Source organism: Chionomys nivalis, chromosome 1, assembly GCF_950005125.1.
Source record: "Chionomys nivalis chromosome 1, mChiNiv1.1, whole genome shotgun sequence".
Lineage (NCBI taxonomy): Eukaryota > Metazoa > Chordata > Mammalia > Rodentia > Cricetidae > Chionomys > Chionomys nivalis.
In genome coordinates, this window is record NC_080086.1 from 121,723,141 (window position 1) to 121,743,085 (window position 19,945).

Sequence of the window (19,945 nt, forward strand, 5' to 3'; positions counted from 1 at the left end):
GAAAAACTAAAAAAAAAAAAAAAAAAAAAAAAAAAAAAAAGCAAAGCCAAAACAACAAAATTTTTATCCGTTCCTTAACTGATAAAATAACCATTCTCACTAAAGTAAACAAGAAGTACTTTTTTTTAATGCTCAACCATATAATACTTTATGGGTTCCAGAGAGATGGGAAGTTTGTTTTATTAATATTCAAATATTAGTCCTAAGTTTTGAGGCAGTATTGTGTTTCATTTTAAGTTTATTTGAAAGTAACAAATTAATAAATTAGCATGCTTCATTCTCATAGCGTGTTCTTTACAAATGTTAGCGTGTTTTGTTTTGTTTTCTCTGAATAAACAGAACATATGACAAATTGGTTTGTTCAAACAGATCATTCTTGGAGAAATTATGAGTAAGTGTGTCCTAAGAAACGTGGGATGTGAGGAATCCTAGCTAGTGCTCCAATAGTGTTTGTTTTGTTCCTTAAGGCAGAGAAGGAAGAACATGTGACGTCACTGCTCAGATGGTCCTGGTGTGCTGCTGGAGGAGTATGAAGGAAGTCGCTTTACTTCTTGGCACCCTCTGCCAGCTTCTCCCCATGCGGCCTGTCGCCGAATCTTGTAGTGGGTTACTAACAGTGCAGCAGGTAAGGCGGATGGCGGTTCCACCAGGGCTTGTTTCTGGCTAAGGCAGAGGCCGTTATTTGTAGATGAACTTTTAAAAACAGGTTTGGACCTTAAAGATTTTACAGATGCCAACTGAAAAAGTAATTTTAGGGTATTAGACCTAGTATATTTTTAAAATAATGGCATTTTAAGAAATATATCAGTAATTATAGATTTGCCTCGCTTTTGACTCCAACATTATTATAGTTTTTTATTTCTCTTTTTAACATATGTAAACTTGAATTCTAGCTGAAATTATCTATTTAGTAAGACACTCCCTGCCCCCGTCTCTTAAAAATTTCAAAGGAATGAAATGTAACATTGGTTGGTCATGCTCTCCTGTTGCCCTCCCTTCAGTAGTAAAGTTGCGGTCCTTAATGCGTTTGACAGACTTTCACTTTAGACCACAAGTTAGCTCAGCATCTGGGGCTGTTCAGGGATCTAGTGCTGTGTTTACAAGAAGCTAGCTCACCACAAGCATTTCATTTGGAAATATTGTAGATTTATTAGATTTATGTTTTTAATTGATTCCTTCTTCCTTTCCATATGGTTTCAACAAATCCATTTCCCACAGTTTCCCAGCAAAGATATATAGCATGCACTTTCATTTTTAACCTTTTTCAAATAAAGATAATTTCCCCCCGTAGGGTATTACAACATTCAAGAACAAAACAAATGCTATAGTATGCTAATGCTGGTTATTTCTACAATAACCATGTGACTAGCGCCATGGAAATAATGCTAATGTTTTTATTCTCACACTCTGGTTCATGTGCTTGCATCTGGCTAACAGCTGGGCCAGTGATGTTGCAAGAAGGCCTTGGAAAAGCACAGGGCAAAGGCGAGCAGCACATTGTGGGCTGCATGTTCCTCATTCTCTTCCAGATCAAATAGACCTTGGTGTTCTAGAGTTACTTGGAGCCATTACTCTGACTCGCAATTGGGCCAATGCCTGTTTTTTTTTTTTTGCTGAGGAACCCAGTTATGATCAGCCATTTCACTGGGTGAACCCACCATCTTGTTATGAAATAAGCATGTGCTATTTCCCTTGTCAGCTTCTCTTTTCAAGGACAAATTGAAGAAAATACATTTTGCTTTTTACTGTAACTGAGAAAGGCTTAAAAGTGCCCCGTGAAAATTATTTGCCTTAACACCCTTTCCATTACATCAAAAGTTTGTATTATAATGAATTTATGTGGAACAGCTGTGTTAAAATTGGGACCTAACGTAAAAGAGATGTTTGGTGTTTTAAAAAAAAGAAACTAAAAATAACAAATAAATAGTTGTATAAACTAAAGAATTCTTCAGTAGCTATTTGTATGAATAAGTAGACTCCTGCCCATTAAGAAAAAAACATTACTCTCCATTTGGATAAACCACGCAGTTTTCCAATGTGCTTTTTACATGATAAGCTCACATGTAGCTGTATGAGAAGACATTACTGGCTTGATGATTGATCAGGGCACATATAGTTGCTGTGTGCTGTCAGAAACTGTCTCTGGAAAGCTTTACTCTTGGTTTTGTTGATTTTTAAACAAACGCCTTATTAGGAACATTTAGCCCCCCCCCCCACACACACAAAAGATTGCTTCTTTAAAGTTTTTTTTTAATTTAAATATTTTAGGTTTGTTTATTATAAATGTTTGCTATCATATAGATGGGCATCAGTTGTGCTCTTAGCGCCCATGGAGGCCAGAAGAAGACATCAGATCAGATCTCCAGAACTGGAATTACAAATGGTTTTGAGCCACCATGTGGATGCTGGAAACTGAACCCTGGGATCCTTTTGCAAGAACAGCAGTGCTCTTAATTGCGAGCTAGCTCTTCTTCATCCCATTTACTTGTCATGTAGCCCAGGCTGGCCTTCCAAGTGCTGGAAAGACAGCCAGTTCTGAACTCTGCTTCTGTGAGTCAAAAATGGTCCCATCTACTTGATTCTTTTAAGAATGACAAATGAAAATGACAGAGGAACATAGTTTACATCAGGGTGCCTGGCCATACCTAAGGTAAATTCATACCTCCAAGGACATAGTTGCCCTGGCAAAGCTACATTTGCTTTAGCTAATAACAAAAACATCAGTTTGAGAGTTATGTCAGATGAATGTGACGACACCAGACTCACCTCTGTAGCTAAAGTGCTGATACATAGCTCTAGTCTCCTCTCTCACCTCTGTAGCTAAAGTGCTGATACATAGCTCTAGTCTCCTCTCTCACTTTTCCTGCCCAGTGCTTTGACATCACTCTGATTTTATGGCCTTTGTTAAGGGGTGGCCACTTAAATAGCACACACATGAAAATGATTTATAGCAGGCTGGCAGGAAAGAAGGGTGACAGTTTGGTGACCTATCTTGCTATATGATAGCAAAGTGGGTGCTTGTTTTTAGTTCTGAGTTTCCAGTGCTTGGTTCATGGGCAAATCGTCCCCGTGATGCTCTCCAGCTCTCTTAGATAAGAGGAAACAGAAGGCCCTGCTTGTCCAAAGATCACAAAGGTTGTCTCTGGACTCCCTCAGACAGGAGTCCAGTTCTCTCCTTTCCATCATGGCTTCCCCTGGCACAGTGCTCTCTTTTTTCTGAGCAGCTAATTTAAGTTTTCTTTAAGCTAAATTTTCTCCTTCTCCATTACTCAAGCCATTTTTCTCTGCTGAAAGAGCAATGAAAGATAACTTTTTTTTTTAAGTTTAATATCTAATCCTTCCCGTAGAGCACTTCTTGTGAAGCAGTTCTTCAAGAAGAAACTGTTCACCCGGCGGCAGGTCTGACTTCCCCTGCCTTCTAATCGCACAATGAAAGGTTCTTTCATAGTGCTCCTGTACTAGAGGCCGAGAGAAAGCTGCTTTGAGGGCTGTAAGTTGAGACCCTTCAATGCTGAGCAGTGCACACAGCCTTATCTCACTGTTTCCTGACTCACTGGTATGTGTCTGGGTTTCTAGCCTGACGTTTTGCTGATAGACTTCTACTTGATATTTTGTTGGACCTCTTTCCAGTGTGATGGCTGATACTGATTTTAAAACAATTTCTATGTTGAATATCAATTTCATTGGAGAGTTCATCTAATATTTCTAAAGAGAGTCTTCTGGGTAAATTTTCATACCTGCTTCACCTCACACCACTTACTGCCATAGAAATCACGTGAACAAACATATTGCCAACTAGTAGAAAGTGCCTGCTTTAGATTCTGCTGTTGCTTGAGTGATTCGTAATGCTAATCATGTTGGTGCATTTCCCCTCTTGTTATTTATCTTTTATAATGGGTTACAAATGGAATTTACATTTATTAATATTCATAAGTCATAAAGGAATTGCCTTTTGTTTTATTTGTTTATATTTAGATTTTAGATATTAGAAATAAGTATATTGAACTATAATGAGTGGAAATTATAACTTTTTTTAAAAAAAGATTTATTTATTATGGCTGGGCATTGGTGATGCACACCTTTAATCCCAGCACTCTGGAGGCAGAGGCAGGCAGATCTCTGAGTTCAAGGCCAGCCTAGGCTACAAGAGCTAGTTCTATGACAGACACCAAAACTACAGAGAAACCCTGTCTCAAAAAACAAACAAACAGGGGCTGGAGAGATGGCTCAGAGGTTAAGAGCATTGCCTGCTCTTCCAAAGGTCCTGAGTTCAATTCCCAGCAACCACATGGTGGCTCACAACCATCTGTAATGGGGTCTGGTGCCCTCTTCTGGCCTGCAGGCATACACACAGACAGAATATTGTATACATAATAAATAAATATTTAAAAAAAAAAAAAGAAAAAAAAAACCAAACAAACAAACAAAAAGATCTATTTATTATGTATATAGTATTCTGCCTACGTGTATGCCTGCTTGCTAGAAGAGGGCACCAGATCTTGCCGGGAAGTGGCCTCAGGACCCTATGGCAGAACACCAGTGCTCGTAACCTCTGAGCCATCTCTCCAGCACGAAAGTTAAAACTCTTAGGCTTTGCAGTGAACTTTAGAAGAGAACACATCGTCGTTTAGTTGCCTATTTATTGACTGTCTTACTACATGGATATTGTGGGAACATAAATAAGACTTATGGTTCTCTGCCCTCAGAGAGCTTAGTTAATATACCAATGAAACAAAGCCGGATTAACTTTGAAAACTTAGGCCTGAAGGGCAAAGTTAAAGTGGCTCATGTTGAGAAGCTGCAAAAAAGCAAAAGCTAAACTTCCTGGTCAGACAGTGTCTGCACACCAGAAAACCATTGTAGTTATATAGAGGAACAATTTGAGGAAATTCTGTTAGAAATCATTAAAATAAAGAAGGAATGGTTTTAAACATTAATTATTGTTTAGGGTTTAAATGTGAAGGATGCCATGTAACCAAATGGAATTAGAGTCTCCTGACTGTAGACATCCCCAGGGTTATAAGAAATAGTTTTGTTTTCAAGTCAGAATTTGAATTAAGGGCTCCTGTTTTATAGTGCAAAGTCAAACCAAAAGGAGAGATTTATAGACTGCTAATTTATCTGATGGTAAACTATAAATGCTGGAGACATGGCATGTAGCTGTTTCCCTGTATATTTGTGACCTATAAATCCATAAAAGATGCCAGTTTGCTTAGAGTTTTATAAAACGTCTAAGTAGGATTTGTTAAATTTAAAAGATAGTGACATGTTTAATTTTAAAATTAAAAATCAGTATCTTATTTTTTTTATTCACTTTTACCTTCGTTTTCTTCTAAATATCCTGAGGTGTGTGTTAGCTCGTGGTTGTAACTAGTACTTGGGAGGCTGAGGCAAAAAGATCTTCAGGGATTCAAGGACAACCTCAGCTGTGTAGTGGGTTCCAACCCAGCCTGAACAGTAGAATAAGATTCTGGCTCAGCTAAAAATGATTATAAAATATCTTGGGAGAATTTATTTTTTTATCTTAAAAGTTTGTTTTTTAAAAAATACAGTATCTGTAGAGAAACTCTTTGAACTTCAGAAACTTGGTGGTTTCTAATGAAACAATTGAGGTTTCCCCTTAAAGATTAAATGGAAAATTTCTGGGTTAGTGAAATGGCTCAGTGTGTAAAATGCTTTCACCAAGACTGATCCCTGGGACCCACGCCTGTCCTCTGATCTTTGTAGGCGCCCTGCATGCATACATACACACAAATTAACAAATTAACAATGTAAGGTTTTAAAGTTCCGTTTCTGCTTCTTACTATTGTTAGTCATTTTCTGAATGGTCTGAGTCGTCTCCGTTCTTTGTAGTCTGGTTATCCACTGAGGGTGTCAGTAGATTGCTTCTGTCCAGCTGCTGCTCACAGAGCCCATTATCCTGTGCACTCTCCACCTTCAGGAACTGGGTTCATCCCTCCTCTTCATGCCTGTTTTTCACTGCTGTGTAGTGTAAAGCCTCTAAGTCATTCATCTGGGTCTGCCAACGTAGCTTACATATGTTAGATCTGGATCCATTCAAGTGTCTGGATATCCTCTTCTCTTTTGGTCTACCTAGGCACATACACCCTGTGCAAGATGTGAACATGAACTCTAGTCTAATTTTGTGTGGATGGGCCTTTCTTGAAAGATAGTGAGTGTTGTGCAGCTCTCGTTACAACCCATCATGCTAGTTTTCTCTGCAGATCTAAACTGAAAGCCTACTGAGGTCACACATCCTGTTTTCATCTTCTTTGTCTGCCTCTGTAAGTGCCACAGCATTAGACAGGATGTCAAAAACACTTGACAGTTTTTGCAAGGGCAAAAATTCACAAGTTTGTCTGGAGATTAAATGCGAAATAAAATGAAGAAAAATTGTCTACATAACACTCTTGTCCTTAGAGTATCATTCTGACTGCTAAGATCGGAATTACCTAGGGCTGAGGGTCCACGTGGGAAAGACCACCCACAGACATACTTTTGGACACTTTAGTTTTATTACATGCTGTTCAGTTTAGTCCTTTGAAAAAAGTTGGTATAAAGGAAGCAATGAAAATAATGACCTCTGTTTAAGGAGAAGATAGTGAGCTGTTGCAAGTCCTCAGAGCCTTCATGAATAGCGTTCGTCTTTATTGAACGATGTCACAATATCTGAAACACTTTAAAGAATTAACTAAGAGACTCTGAAATATCTTCTTAGTAACCTCTTATTTCTGTAATGATAGCAATGATGCTTGAGAAAAGCTTTACCTGAAGGACATAGCGTGTTAGTCTGAAATAGAGTTTGTAAAAATTCATCATGCACTGCTTGTGTGGTTCTTTGTTGGTCTCCATTTCTGTCTGTCTGTGCACTCTTTATAACAGATACACTGAGTGTAGATGCTTTCCCTCTAGATAGAACAGAGAGCTCATGGGGAATTAGGTTATAGAGAATTAGCCTGTTCCGAACTTGTCATTAACTCATTTAAACACAACCGCCCATGAGGTGAGTAAGTGCCTTCAGTGCCCCAGTATACAGAAGAGGAAAATGAAGCCATTGAGCATGGTTGCTCATTTACTGCTCACTGTCGTGGCTCTGATGTATGCAGAACACTAACCCTGTCACTGCTGAGGTGAAGGTATTTCTGGGAAGGAGATCTGAGGGCAACTTCCCTGTTTACAATGCTGTGGTCTGTAGAAGCACAGTGAACAGATAGCTGAGTACTGCTTCGGTCCAGAGTTTATAGAAAGCCTGAATTTTCTAAAGTCAGCAGCCACCAAACCTGTCACCAAATGACATAAACCAAGTTGGATTAACTAGTTTGGCAGCTCTCTTTGTTCAGAGCAATATGACTAATTGTCAGTTATGTTTTGTTTTAAATTAATTGACATGCTTTGTGTTTAATCTTACATAAGAGAAAGACAACATGTCAGGAAATGAGGGCATGGCATCCTGGCAGTTTCCATGGTTGAATTAAAGTACTGCTTATTGACTTGTGAGGCCTTTTACTAAGCCTCACTTGTAACCTTAGTGAGTCTCTAGAACGTAATGTGAATGGACATGGCTCTCAGTTTAAGATGAAGTGGTCTTTGCGTGGATAATGTTAGCTCTCAGCAGTGCAAATGTGCTTCCTGTCATTGAACTGTACACTGTAAAATGGATGGCATGGTAAATTTTCTTACTGTATATTTTACCATAATAAATGCGAAATATTTGAAGAACAAATATTTAGAATCACGAATGTGAGTTTGTTACTCTTTGTGATTTTTTGTTGTTGTTGTTGATGTTGAATGAATGGCATGAGCTAACAGATTGTACTGTGATATGTGCAGATCTGGCATAAGGAGGCATTCTAGTGTAGCAATTAAAGATGGATTACTCCCTGGTTTCCTGTCCTGCTTACTTGCTGTATGACCTTAGATTAAATTATATAGCCTTTCTGTGCCCAAGTTTTCTATTGCAGACTATAGTATTAAACTAACACAATGGTGTTTATTTCATGGAATTCATTATGAATAGTTAATGAGATGCTATAAAAAACTTAAGGCATGTGTGGTAGCACACATTTGTAATCCCCACTGTGGGTGTGAAGAACAAGAGTTCAGTGTTATTCCTGACTACAATGTAGCAAGTTCAAGGCCAGTCTCAGCTCTCTGAGATCCTATCTCAGAAAATAACATATAAGTCAGTGTTAGGTGGATACCCAGGTACAGGTTCCAAATTATATTGCTGATATGTGCTAATGCATCTGTAAATTAAGCATAAATTGAATATTATTTTCATTTTTTTTAAAGGTAAAAGAAATAGGAGATTACTTTAAACAACACCTTTTACAATCAAGACACAGAGGAGCATTTGAACTGGCTTATACTGGTTTTGTGAAACTCACTGAAATATTAAACAGGTAAAACAAATATCCTTTTTGTGTAGGTTTTTTTAAAGAGCAGATTCTAGACCATATGCATGGAGTAGATGTTGTTTGTGTCTTTTCTACGTTGGAAAGAATGAAGACTGTCTGGTTACAGAACTCAAGAGATGACTTTCATGGTTCTGTCATGTTATTGACTGCAGATGGTCATGTGAGATGTCCAGCCGGCACTGCTTTCTCACCAAAGCTTATTCAAAGTGCACTCAAAGATTTGCCAAAAATGAGCCTGAGATTACTGCTTCTTTTCATGGGTGAAACGAATGTTTTGTCTGTTTGAAAATAACTTGACGTTTGGAATCAAATAGTCCTGCATTTCTTTGTTTCAGGGAAAAAGAAGGATTTTGTCTTTTTCTTTATAGTTTTATAGAAAAGTCTTGAAATAACAATAAGTAGACATAATTAATCTTAACCAGAGATGTAGATAGATCTCATGTATTTAACCAAATGTATATTTTTAACTTTATGGGTGCCAGAAATTTCACTCATTCATATAATAGGTTTTCTCTAAATGATTTGTAAGAAAACCTTCACTTACTTAATGACTAAGTATTTGTGACAAACATTCTCTAAATGAAAGATAGTTTATTTTTCAGGAAAACATTTCTATTGCCTGGAAACTTTGAAGGGAAGCAGCATGTTGCCAGTCTTGTAGCTTCAGCAAACATTTTATTTTGGCTGCTGAGCGATTTACAGTCTTGATATCTGTGACGCTTTGCCTCCCACTGCTGGTGAAAACATTTCTAAAATGTCTTGTTAGTTGTAGGTCACACAGACTATCTTTAAGTGATACTTTTAAAATGTTCCTGATATTAAAACTAATGATCTTTAAAAATATTATATTTTATTTTTAATTGTGTGTGTGTGTGTGTGTGTGTGTGTGAGAGAGAGAGAGAGAGAGAGAGAGAGAGAGAGAGAGAGAGAGAGAGAGAGAGAAAGAGAGTGTCAGTCTGTGGACAGGAGTTCAGGTGCCTGTGGAGGCTAGAGAAGAACTTTACATTCTCAATCTGGAGTTACAGGTGTTCGTGAACAGCCTGATATAGGTTCTAAGAACCACATTCTGGTTTTCTGTAAGCGCAGTGAGGTCTCTTAGATGCTGAGCCATCTCTTGAGATCTGTAAAGTATGACCTTGAAAAATATTTTTTTCTTTTCTTGGTTGGAGAGCTGACTGACTCAGTGGTTAAGAGCACTGGCTGCTCTTCCAGAGGTCCTGAGTTCAATTCCAGCAACTACATGGTGTCTCACAGCCATCTATAATGTAATGGAATCTGATGCCCTCTTTTGATATGTAGGCATGCAGATATACATGCAGACAGCACTCATGTACATACATAAGTATATCCTTAAAAAAAAAGAAAATGCTTTATCTTTTCAATCCTTTGTTTCTATTGTAGACATGATATGAGTATTCTTTTCTCATAATGCAAATACTCCCATTTGCATTTCAAATGAATGTTAGCTGTGTAGTTTGTATTGTGCTTGGCTTGGAAAATATAATACCTCACCATGAGACACAATTTCTATTGTTAAAGAGCTTGTGAAGTATGAGGACAATCTAACCCCATTGATGGATAGGATTGGTTCAGTTATTCTGTCTGACTAGACAGTGTCTGCATCCTCCTTAATGGTTCCATGCATGTCCTTCCTGAAGTTGCATCCTCACTCCAAGGAGTGGCCTTCTTTCTTCCAGAATAAAGGATGTATGTTTCCTTTTCTTATAGTCTCCAAACAAGAGCTGATGGTTTAGTTTAGGAAATAAGCAAGGGCAAAACTCAGAATATCAACAGGAAGTATGTTCCAGGCCTCTACTGGTCAGAAGAATTGCTGCAAGCATTTGACTGAATAGATTTTAATGACTATTAGGGAGTACCTTGATTCAGTTTTGGCGATCTAAGCCTGAGGTGATGAGGCTCTGAGATGAGCAGAGATGGGTATTTCACCTAACATTTGTCCTCATGCAGACAACTCCACACATGACATACTGAATGACCAAAAGGAAAGCAATAGACATTCGGTTACATTTCTTGACTTTATGAGATGGAATCAGGGCAAGGCTAGGTAGTTTTCCTCTGGACAGTTACTGATTAATGTGCCACTAGCTGGCAGATGAAGTAGTGGGCGAGGCGGTTCCTTCTGGCTGTGGTCACATTTCTGGTACCTTGGGTAGTGGGATAGCTAGAAGACTGGACCTAGTTGGCATATAAACTAACGACATGACTGGTGTAAAGTATGGGAAGATTTTATTGTAGATATGAGAGAGAACAGCCCGAGCCTCTGGAAGAGTCTCACACAGAGAGATAAAGAGGTAGACTGACCATGGGCAGCAGACTGGACAAGACCAGAGCTGTCTGCGAGAGGGGAATAGCAAGAGATAAAAACTTGCTAGAGAGAAATGTCCCAAATCACCAAGGAGAGTGTCTCTTTCCATGTGATGGGTAGGGTGAGAAAAGCTGCCTGACCTACTCTGTTAACGATAGACAGAGCAGGCAGCTCAAGGAAACTTACTTGAGTACCAAAAGAGAACAGGTGGAGGGAAGAAATGGCTGAAAAGTCAGACTCAAAATTAGGAGTTGAATATGATGGTTGGCAGAAACAGCAGGAACCTCTGCATCCATACCTCTGCAGACTCAAATCAACAGCTTGATTTGGTTAGGGAGGCTGGTCCCCTCGGAAGGGGGTCTGTTTGTGTCCCTCCTGAGTGTTCCGTACCAGATGTGTAACTGACAACATGATCGTTCCTTTTTTATGGTTACAGGGATGGTTTTTATTGTGAATGAGAGGTGGAAAATATCAAGAGGTGTCTGGAAGAATCCAGAGCAGAGAGAGAGAGAAAGAAGTAGACTGAACATGGCGTGGCCAGCAGACTGGACATGGTCAGGGCTGTCTGTGAGGGGAAGCAGGAAGAGCAGGGCCTGGAGGATAGAAACAGCACTGCGAGCCTAGCAGGAGCTGTCAACAGTGAGGGTAGCTGGTGAGCTGGAGAGAGTTTAGGGTCCAGGAGGAGGGAAGAAGGTCTAGGATACCAGTATGGACTTTGAAATGTGTAACAAATACTTGTGAGTAGAGACTGGGTAAATCTGGAGGCTAACATGGACCTGATATGCTGATTGGCGCCGCGGGTATATGTTAATTGGAGAGCCGTATGTCCCTTTTGTCAGGGGTACCGGAAACGACTCCTTTTGGCAATAAGAACCAGTTTCACAGGTTACTGGGGGATTGTGCTTTTATCTAATAGCCAGAAGTCCTCCTTATTTCTGGATATTTGGACTGCCTTTTTTATGGGGGTCCACTTTCCCTCTCGGATTGATGGTCAGAAGGGGCCACAGAAAGCTTTGTATGCAGCCCATGAGCACAAGCAGAAACAGCCCCCTGGGAGACAGATTTTGGCGAATCAGCTCAATTTTATTCCAGAGTATAATAAGGATTAGGGAGCCTGAGGACAAACCCTAATTTGCATTAAATGCACATTCCTGTCACAAAGCTTAGTATGTGGAAGTAGGGTTCTACAGCAGAGCTCCTTAGCACAAGTCTTTGTAACAGGAATCTGCCAAGGGTCAAACCAAAGATGAATCAGGCATCTGGTTTAGAGATGTCTTTTAGATAAGGTGAGTCTTCCAGACCCAGGGACATTTTCCAGATAAGGGCAGGTAGAGATCAGGAAGCCTTGCTGGGGAGGGAGGTAGTTTCCATATTGTTGAGCTTAGAGAAAGCTGCCAGACAGGCTGTGGCAGACTCCGACCTCTGACTAGCCAGCCACGTATTCCAGCACCTTTTGGAGTTTGCGGAATTGAAGTTTACTTTGGATCTGACAGTTGGGACCACAAGTGATCTCTTACTAAACATGGCAGTTTTAGGGTAGCAGAACTTCTTAAATAGTAGCAAACTCCAGGCAGAAGCTATATGATCTCTTCTGGCCCTAGTAGTCTGGCAAGTCTCATAGTGTGGCTTCAGGCTTTTGGTCATGAAGAGTCTTTAGGCAGACCAAGTGCAGTCTACTTTTTGGTGACACAGTGGCAATTGAATGCAAGTGGTAGTGGTTACCAGGGAATCAGTGATGGCTCCTCTGGTTTTAGGTCCTAGTGACAGGAAAATGGGATTGATGTTATCAAAGTCAGAGGAACTTTTGTTTGTCTGTTCTGCCTGTATTGAGTGTCAGGAAATGACGGATTGTCCTGGGGGCTACCCTCAGTTTAGCAGTTGAAGTAGCGCATGACGAGGCAAGGTAACGTAGCTGAAACAGACAGGTCTGTAACTGTTTCCATAGTCGTCACTGCTGGTAGGACTGAAGTCTTCAGGGAAGAGTGGGAATGGACAGAACAGAGAACCAAGGACAGAAACGTTGTGTGAGGCCGAGCATGAATGAAATACCACATCTTCGTGTCAATTTCAGAACTATTGTGTACTTGTGCAGTAGAAGCCATTCCCAAGAGATGAAGCAGGGAGATGGGGAAAGTGCCTGGTGTATTGGCCACTCGTAATGTTTTAAAACTCCCTCCCGGCTGTCATTGTTGGTTCATACCCATGGTGGGCATTCTCATCTGACGCCTCTGGGTGCAGGGGTTTTCTATCCCTTTGGGAACATTCAAATCTGACTATTTTGCACAGAATATCTGTATCATGTGTGTTGCTTTTGTTTGTTTGGTTTTCATTTTTAAAAGAAAATCTGTTTCCTTTGGACTTTTTTAGATGGAAGGGTTAATAAGCACTTAAGTGATGAAAAACTTGTTTAGGCATACAGCATTGAAGAAGTTTGCAAGAAAAAATCTGGGCATTCCTAAAGACCCATAGGAATCAAGGCCAGCTGCTGGCTACCTCTTGCACTGCAGCTGTGTTAAGGAAGAAAGCACTTAAAGTGATTAATGGACAAATAACTGAAGAGTTAAACATGAGCTACATTCTTTAAATTGGTTTTTAATAGGATTATTCAAAATGTCTTCAAATGTAAACTGATTTTACTATTAAACAATTATCAGGATAAACAAGAATGGGGAATATACTATTCCTTTTTTCTGGGAAATTTTTGAAAATAATATTTATATGTATAACACAAACAAATGTGGAGTTAGTGTTCTGTAATCTGATTTTCTCATGTAGCAATTTCTGTTTGGGATTTGATGAATATTCATACTTTCTTTGTAAAACACCATTACCGCCAAATATGATTGTGTATGCCTGTAATTTTAGTATTCTGGAGTCTGAGACAGGAGGATTTACATAGCAAGGCCCTCCACCAAACCAAAACAACAAAATATGGGGCTGGAGAGATGACTCAGTGGTTAAGAGCATTGCCTGATCTTCCAAAGGTCCTGAGTTCAATTCCCGGCAACTACATGGTGGCTCACAACCATCTGTAATGATCTCTGGCGCCCTCTTCTGGCCTGCAGACATATACACAGACAGAATATTGTATACATAATAAATAAATAAATATTAAAAAAAACAAAAAAACAAAAAAACAAGCTGAAGCTATATTAGAGAAGCTAAATAAGAAGGTGAACCCAAAGAAAAACATATAGGCATCCTCCTGAATATTAACCTTCATCAGGCGATGAAAGGAGACAGAGACAGAGACCCACATTGGAGCACCGGACTGAAATCTCAAGGTCCAAATCAGGAGCAGAAGGAGAGAGAGCACGAGCAAGGAACTCAGGACCGCGAGGGGTGCACCCACACACTGAGACATTGGGGATGTTCTATCGTGAACTCACCAAGGCCAGCTGGCCTGGGTCTGAAAAAGCATGGGATAAAACCGGACTCGCTGAACATAGTGGACAATGAGACTACTGAGAACTCAAGAACAATGGCAATGGGTTTTTGATCCCACTGCACGTACTGACTTTGTGGGAGCCTAGGCAGTTTGGATGCTCACCTTACTAGACATGGATGGAGGTGGGAGGTCCTTGGACTTCCCACAGGGCAGGGAACCCTGATTGCTCTTAGGGCTGATGAGGGAGGGGGACTTGATCGGGGAGGGGGAGGGAAATGGGAGGCGGTGCAGGGAGGAGGCAGAAATCTTTAATAAATAAATAAATTAATTTAAAAAAAACAACAAAATAAGCTGAAGCTATATTGTTAGCTACCTAAGTGTTTAATTGGGGTGCTTAAGTATATTTAAATCATGGATAAATTCAAATTTCTGGTGAAAATCATAAATGGGACTCTCCTTGTCCTTTGTATTTGAAGTTGCTGTTCTAATTTAAAGATTCCTAAACTAAAGAGTGCAGTTGGGGACTTTGATTTCTTCACATTTAAAGCTTAACTGTGGGGGTAAATTGTTGAACAGAATTGTAAGTGTAGAAGTTACCTTGTGAGCACTTCGTTACTCTTCATATGGGAGTTGCTCTGACTACTGAAGATGGGCATCTACAGTTCTCTGCCGTAGTAATTATAACCATATTCACATTATTGACCCCTTGAGTGAACTGCTGAGAGCTAGCAGTTTTAGGTATAAAACACTAGTAATTTAAATATTTAATCTTTATCAATGAATTATAGTTCCTTTGGAGCAAATCTAAGTGAAAACCTTTTATGAACAATTGGAATGTATAGTAAAAACTAAGTTCTCCTTTTTCTGGAGAATAAAAGAATGTATCTTTACATAGTTGTACAAAAAAAAAAATAAATGTTAAGTGTAATATATTGGGGAGAGGTTCATTCTTCTCTGATTAACAGTATATTGTCTGATCTTTTATTCGTGTTTCATTGGACAGATATTCTTTTCTTTAAAGACTTATCTATCTATCTATCTATCTATCTATCTATCTATCTATCTATCTATCTATCTGTCTCTCTGTCTGTCTGTCTGTCTATTTATTTATATGCATACAGCGTTTTGTCTGCATGAATCCCTGCAGGCCATAAGAGGTACCAGATCTCATTATGTATGGTTGTGAGCCACATGTGGTTGCTGGGAATTGAACTCAGGACCTCTGGAAGAATAGCAGGTGCTCTTAACCACTAAACCATCTCTCCAGCCCAACAGATATTTTTGAATCACATACTTACTGCTCACTCAATGTCCTATGAATTTTATTTGAAATGTGAATAATTAAATTAAGAATAGGTTATAGCTAGGAGGTAGTTGCACAGACATTTAATCCCAGCACTTAGAAGGATTAGGCGGGTGGATTTTTGTGAGTTAGAGGCCAGCCTGGTCTTCAGAGCTAGTTCCAGCTACATAAAGAAACCCTGTCTCAAAAAACAAAACAAAACCAAACAAAAAACAAAACCAAACAAAAACAAAAACCGGTGTGGGTTCTAAGCTTCTTCTGAGGTGCTATAATCCTGAAGGGCCATATGAATTGGGGGAGTCTGAACCATATGAATAGTCAGCACTTTGTAGGTCTGGCTGCCATAAAACTCACAATGTAGACAATGCTGTCCCAAGACTCAGATTCTTGTGCTGGAATGTAGGTCTGTGCCAGCCTACTGATTCCTTCTTTCCATTTTTATAGTAGATTGAAAGGATTTTGTGAAAGCTGGAATGTCTTAATGTTAATTTTCTACGTCACTGTGGTTACTATATTGTTAGTGACCTTTGAATTTGTATTTTTCATATCTATTTTACCTGAGCGTTTTGCCTGTATGAAAGTGTACCTGATGCATGCAATACCCACCACGGCCAGAAGAGGGCATCAGGAGTGCTAGAGCGCTTCCTTGTGGTGCTAGAAACCAAACCTGAGCCCTCAGAAAGAGCAACATGATTCTCCAGCCCCTGAATTGTTTTTAAGTCTATTCCTGTAAGGTCCGTCTATCCCCTATTTTGGAAATTTTAGTACTGGTTTTCAAAGTCTATATAATATAGTTTCATTTAGATATAAGAACAGAAGAACCTTGCTCTCGGTGAGTATTCTGTAATGTAGAGTTTTCAAACTAATGTATTATGGTTTGATCTTCTTTCTTCTTGGTCTCAAGGAAACATTCTGTGCTGAGCACTCTTTGGGCACCACCACTTCTCATGTAGCATTCTTGTTCTTCCTGTGGCTTCTCTGCTTATTTCCTCGCTGTTGCCCCTGCTCTCAGCTAAGGTTTAGCACAGTGTCTGCCGTCTCCACCCGCAGTGAGCTTGAGCAGTGTGTGGTGTTGGTGAGGGCGGGCGGGGAAGGTGGTTTCTCTTGATAATGTCATTTTCCCACTGCTCTCATTTATGCACATCCTTCTTCAGATTTAAAGTTTCTCCATATTTCAGAGGTATGCTCCCTTTCAGAGACTGCCTCTGCGTACAGTCTTCTTGCACAACCTGTCATTGTGTAGTTATTTAAAGACGAAGACATGAGCCATTAAATTATAAAAACATAAAACCAGAAGAAAAATGGATAAAGTTTTCACTTATGAAATAATTGGAGATAGGAGAAAATTTTCTAAATAAATTTTTCTGGAAAGGGTCTCAGGAAATGAAGATAAGTATCTCAGTTAACGGTGCCTAACAAGTAATATAACTAATTCAGACTCACCAAGAAAATAATCATGGCACTACATAGGTGTATGGAAGAAGCGTTTGGAAAGTTCCTTTGTACTCAGGGAATCTGGTGTATTGCTACAAAATAATCTAATGACCAATTGGTGGAGTCTATGGCATATGTAATCTTGTACTGTGGGTTTGTTTTTTTCTTATCTTAGAGAACTTATCCACTAGGAGTGAGATAACCCTGCATAGAAGTTGGACTAACCTGTTTATGGAATAGCAATTTGCTCCAGTCCTGAACATCATCTGGAGCCTGCCTTGTACATTTCTGCTACTTTTCTAATTTTAAAAATGCTAAAACTTATTATTTTCAGTGCTTTATTGAATCTCGAGTGTGGGCATGCTAGGCAAGTAGTGTTCACTGAAGGGTAGCCACCCGCTCCCTGATTGATACATTTGGTATGGGCTCAGGCTGACCACTGGAAGAGGAAAACAGCAATGACAAACTTCCTTCTGGCCTCTTCATGATTGTGGTGAAGAAGAAAAATCACAGTGCTTTGATTTTTGTCCTCTTGGTTTGAAGTACAGACAAAATATAAAGGTGCTTCCCTAGTTGTCATCATACTCTGTCCAGTAACTGATGGAAGCAGAGGCAGAGATCCACAGACAAGCCCTGCGCTCAGCTCTGAGAGTCTTGCAAAAGAAAGGGAGGAGGGATTGGATCAGCCAGGGGGTCATGATGGGGGAACCCACAGAGACAGCTGACCTGAGCTCATGGGATCTCATGAACACTGGACCAACTGTCAGAGAGCCAAAATGGGACGGACTTAGGCCCTCTACATGTGTGTGACAGTTGTGTGGCTTGGTCTTTGGTAAGGCTTCTAACAGTGAGCTGGCTTTTGCTAACCTGTTTCCCATGCTGCGTTACCTGGCCCTGCCTCGATGTAAGGGGAGGAACTGGGTTCTGCCTCAATGTGATGTGCCATGCTTTGTGCCAGCCCATGGGAGACCTGCTGCTTTCTGAATGGAGATGGAGGAGGAGTGGGTAGGGAGAGGGTAAGTGTGAAAGGGGAGGGGAAACTGGTTGCTGTGTAAAATAGATGAAAAAAAATGTTCTTTAAATAAAAAAATTTAAAAACTATATGAAAGTATAATTTAAGTGAGTTCCACTGCTAGCTTGCTAAGAACAGTAAAATATCTAACCTGTCTAAGACGTTGTGTCCCCTTTCAAGAAAAGGACTCCAGTTCCTTTCAGCCTGAGCATCCCACTCACCGTGTACAGTGCTGCCTTCTGATTGCTTGGGAAAGTCTGGGGGGTTTTATGGTGAAAGATGATAGGGAACTGGATGCATTTTAAGAATTATTTTTATTTTTGTGAGTAATGTGTATGTGTGGGTGTGCGCACGCCATGTGTATATGTGAGGATTAGGGACAACTTGTGGGAGCTGGTTAATGCCTCCTTTGTTCTATGAGTTCATCCTTTGTTTCTTATGTGGTGATACCCTTACCTACCTGCTCAGCCATCTCCACAGCCCTGCAATTGGATATATTTTTGTAAGTTCCCTTTAGAACTGTTAAACTGTTTTCATAGGTGTATGCAGATTAATAATATGCAGTTTTAAGGAACTCTTTTTTGATGAGACTTGAACCCTTAATAACTTAAAATTGTATGATATTCTTGATGCTCACGACATTGGTAAAGTAGTCAAAGCAAAAGAGTATTCAGACAAAGATGGTGTGTCCTCTTTAATTGGGAGGCATTTGCTGACAGAAGCAGGATATTGGAATTCCCCTAGTCTGTGGTTGGTGACTGCAGAGTGTTGGCAAGAAGCAGTTCTTCATTTCGGGATCCTTTCCCTTTTCCTTCCTGACCCCAGACTGTGATGAGGAACCAAAACAAACAACCAGAACTTGCTGCATTGTTCTTGGGAGTCTTCCCTTTACCTGGCAGTATCTTCTCTTAGCAAACACCAGTCATCCTGGTGTTTTGAAATCACTTCCTTATAAAGCTGGCTTTCATTGCTGGGGAGTGAACTTGAGGAGCCAAAACTTGAGGGTATTTCATCTTATAGCTACTATGACTTTGTGTTGAGAAATCTTAAGGTTACAGTCTCTCTTCCCTACACACCCTTTTTAGTTTGCGGGTGTACCAGAAGACATGGTACTGAGCAGCATCGGCCACCAGCTCGATTTGGTTTGCTTATTTGCAATCATTCAGCAGAAATTTTCTGCTGCATCTGCATGCCAGATGCTATACAGGGCAAACTCTCTGGACTACTGAAAATAGGGTGCTCTAGGCTGCATTCCTGGGAACTTAAAGAGCAGTGGTAAGGCCTAAGCCAGCTGTGAAGGCTTCTGTGAGGCTGTGCTGAGGTGTTGGGGGTTGTTCTCATCAGAGGCTTTAGGTACTTCATATATTTAGGGTGACACCGTCTGTGTGTAACAGTCACAAAGGAGTAAAAAATATCTCTTTCATAAAGTCTATCTGTGAAGCTCTGACTACCCTGAAGCTCTGATTGCTGGCCTTGCAATCGCAGAGATCCTCATGCCTCTGCCTCCTGAGTGCTGGGATTAAAGGTTTTTGCCACCACACTTGTCTTGATTTATCAAAGCATCTCTGCAATAGTTTTCTTTTTTAAACAGTATGTTCATAGCCACGCAGCTAGTCGATAGAACTGGCACTAAGATCTAAGTGGGCTTGGGGAGTAAGTATTTCTTTTCCTTCTTTTTTTTTTTTTTTCGTTTGTTTGTTTTGTTTTGTTTTGTTTTTGAGACAGGCTTTCTCTGTAGCTTTGGGGCCTGTCCTGGAACTAGCTCTTGCAGACCAGGCTGGCCTTGAACTCACAGAGATCCATCTGCCTCTGCCTCCCGAGTGCTGGGATTAAAGGCTTGCTCCACTGCTGCCCAGCTGTGGTGGGTATTTCTTAGAGACTAGCAGTTCAGGAGACATTCATTGGTCACTTACAGTATGTAAGGAGTTGTGACAGGAGACACTAGTAGAGGAGAAACATTGGTAAGTGGTAGGGGTTTGCTACCAAGGAAGCTTTATTTGAATGTGTTTATGGGTTCATGTGGAAGCTACAGGGTGTCATTTCAGGAACCATCTACCTTTGATGG

General features: G+C 40.1%; 1 protein-coding gene across 1 annotated transcript in view; it reads left to right on the forward strand.

Annotated features, from left to right (window-relative positions):
* Window positions 1–19,945, forward strand: part of Thada (THADA armadillo repeat containing) — a 317,002-nt gene that overhangs the window by 40,994 nt on the left and 256,063 nt on the right. The window contains exons 21-22 of the mRNA XM_057784137.1: window positions 468–625; window positions 8,293–8,402. Coding sequence (XP_057640120.1) covers window positions 468–625; window positions 8,293–8,402 — 268 coding nt within the window. The remainder of the gene's footprint in view (window positions 1–467; window positions 626–8,292; window positions 8,403–19,945) is intronic.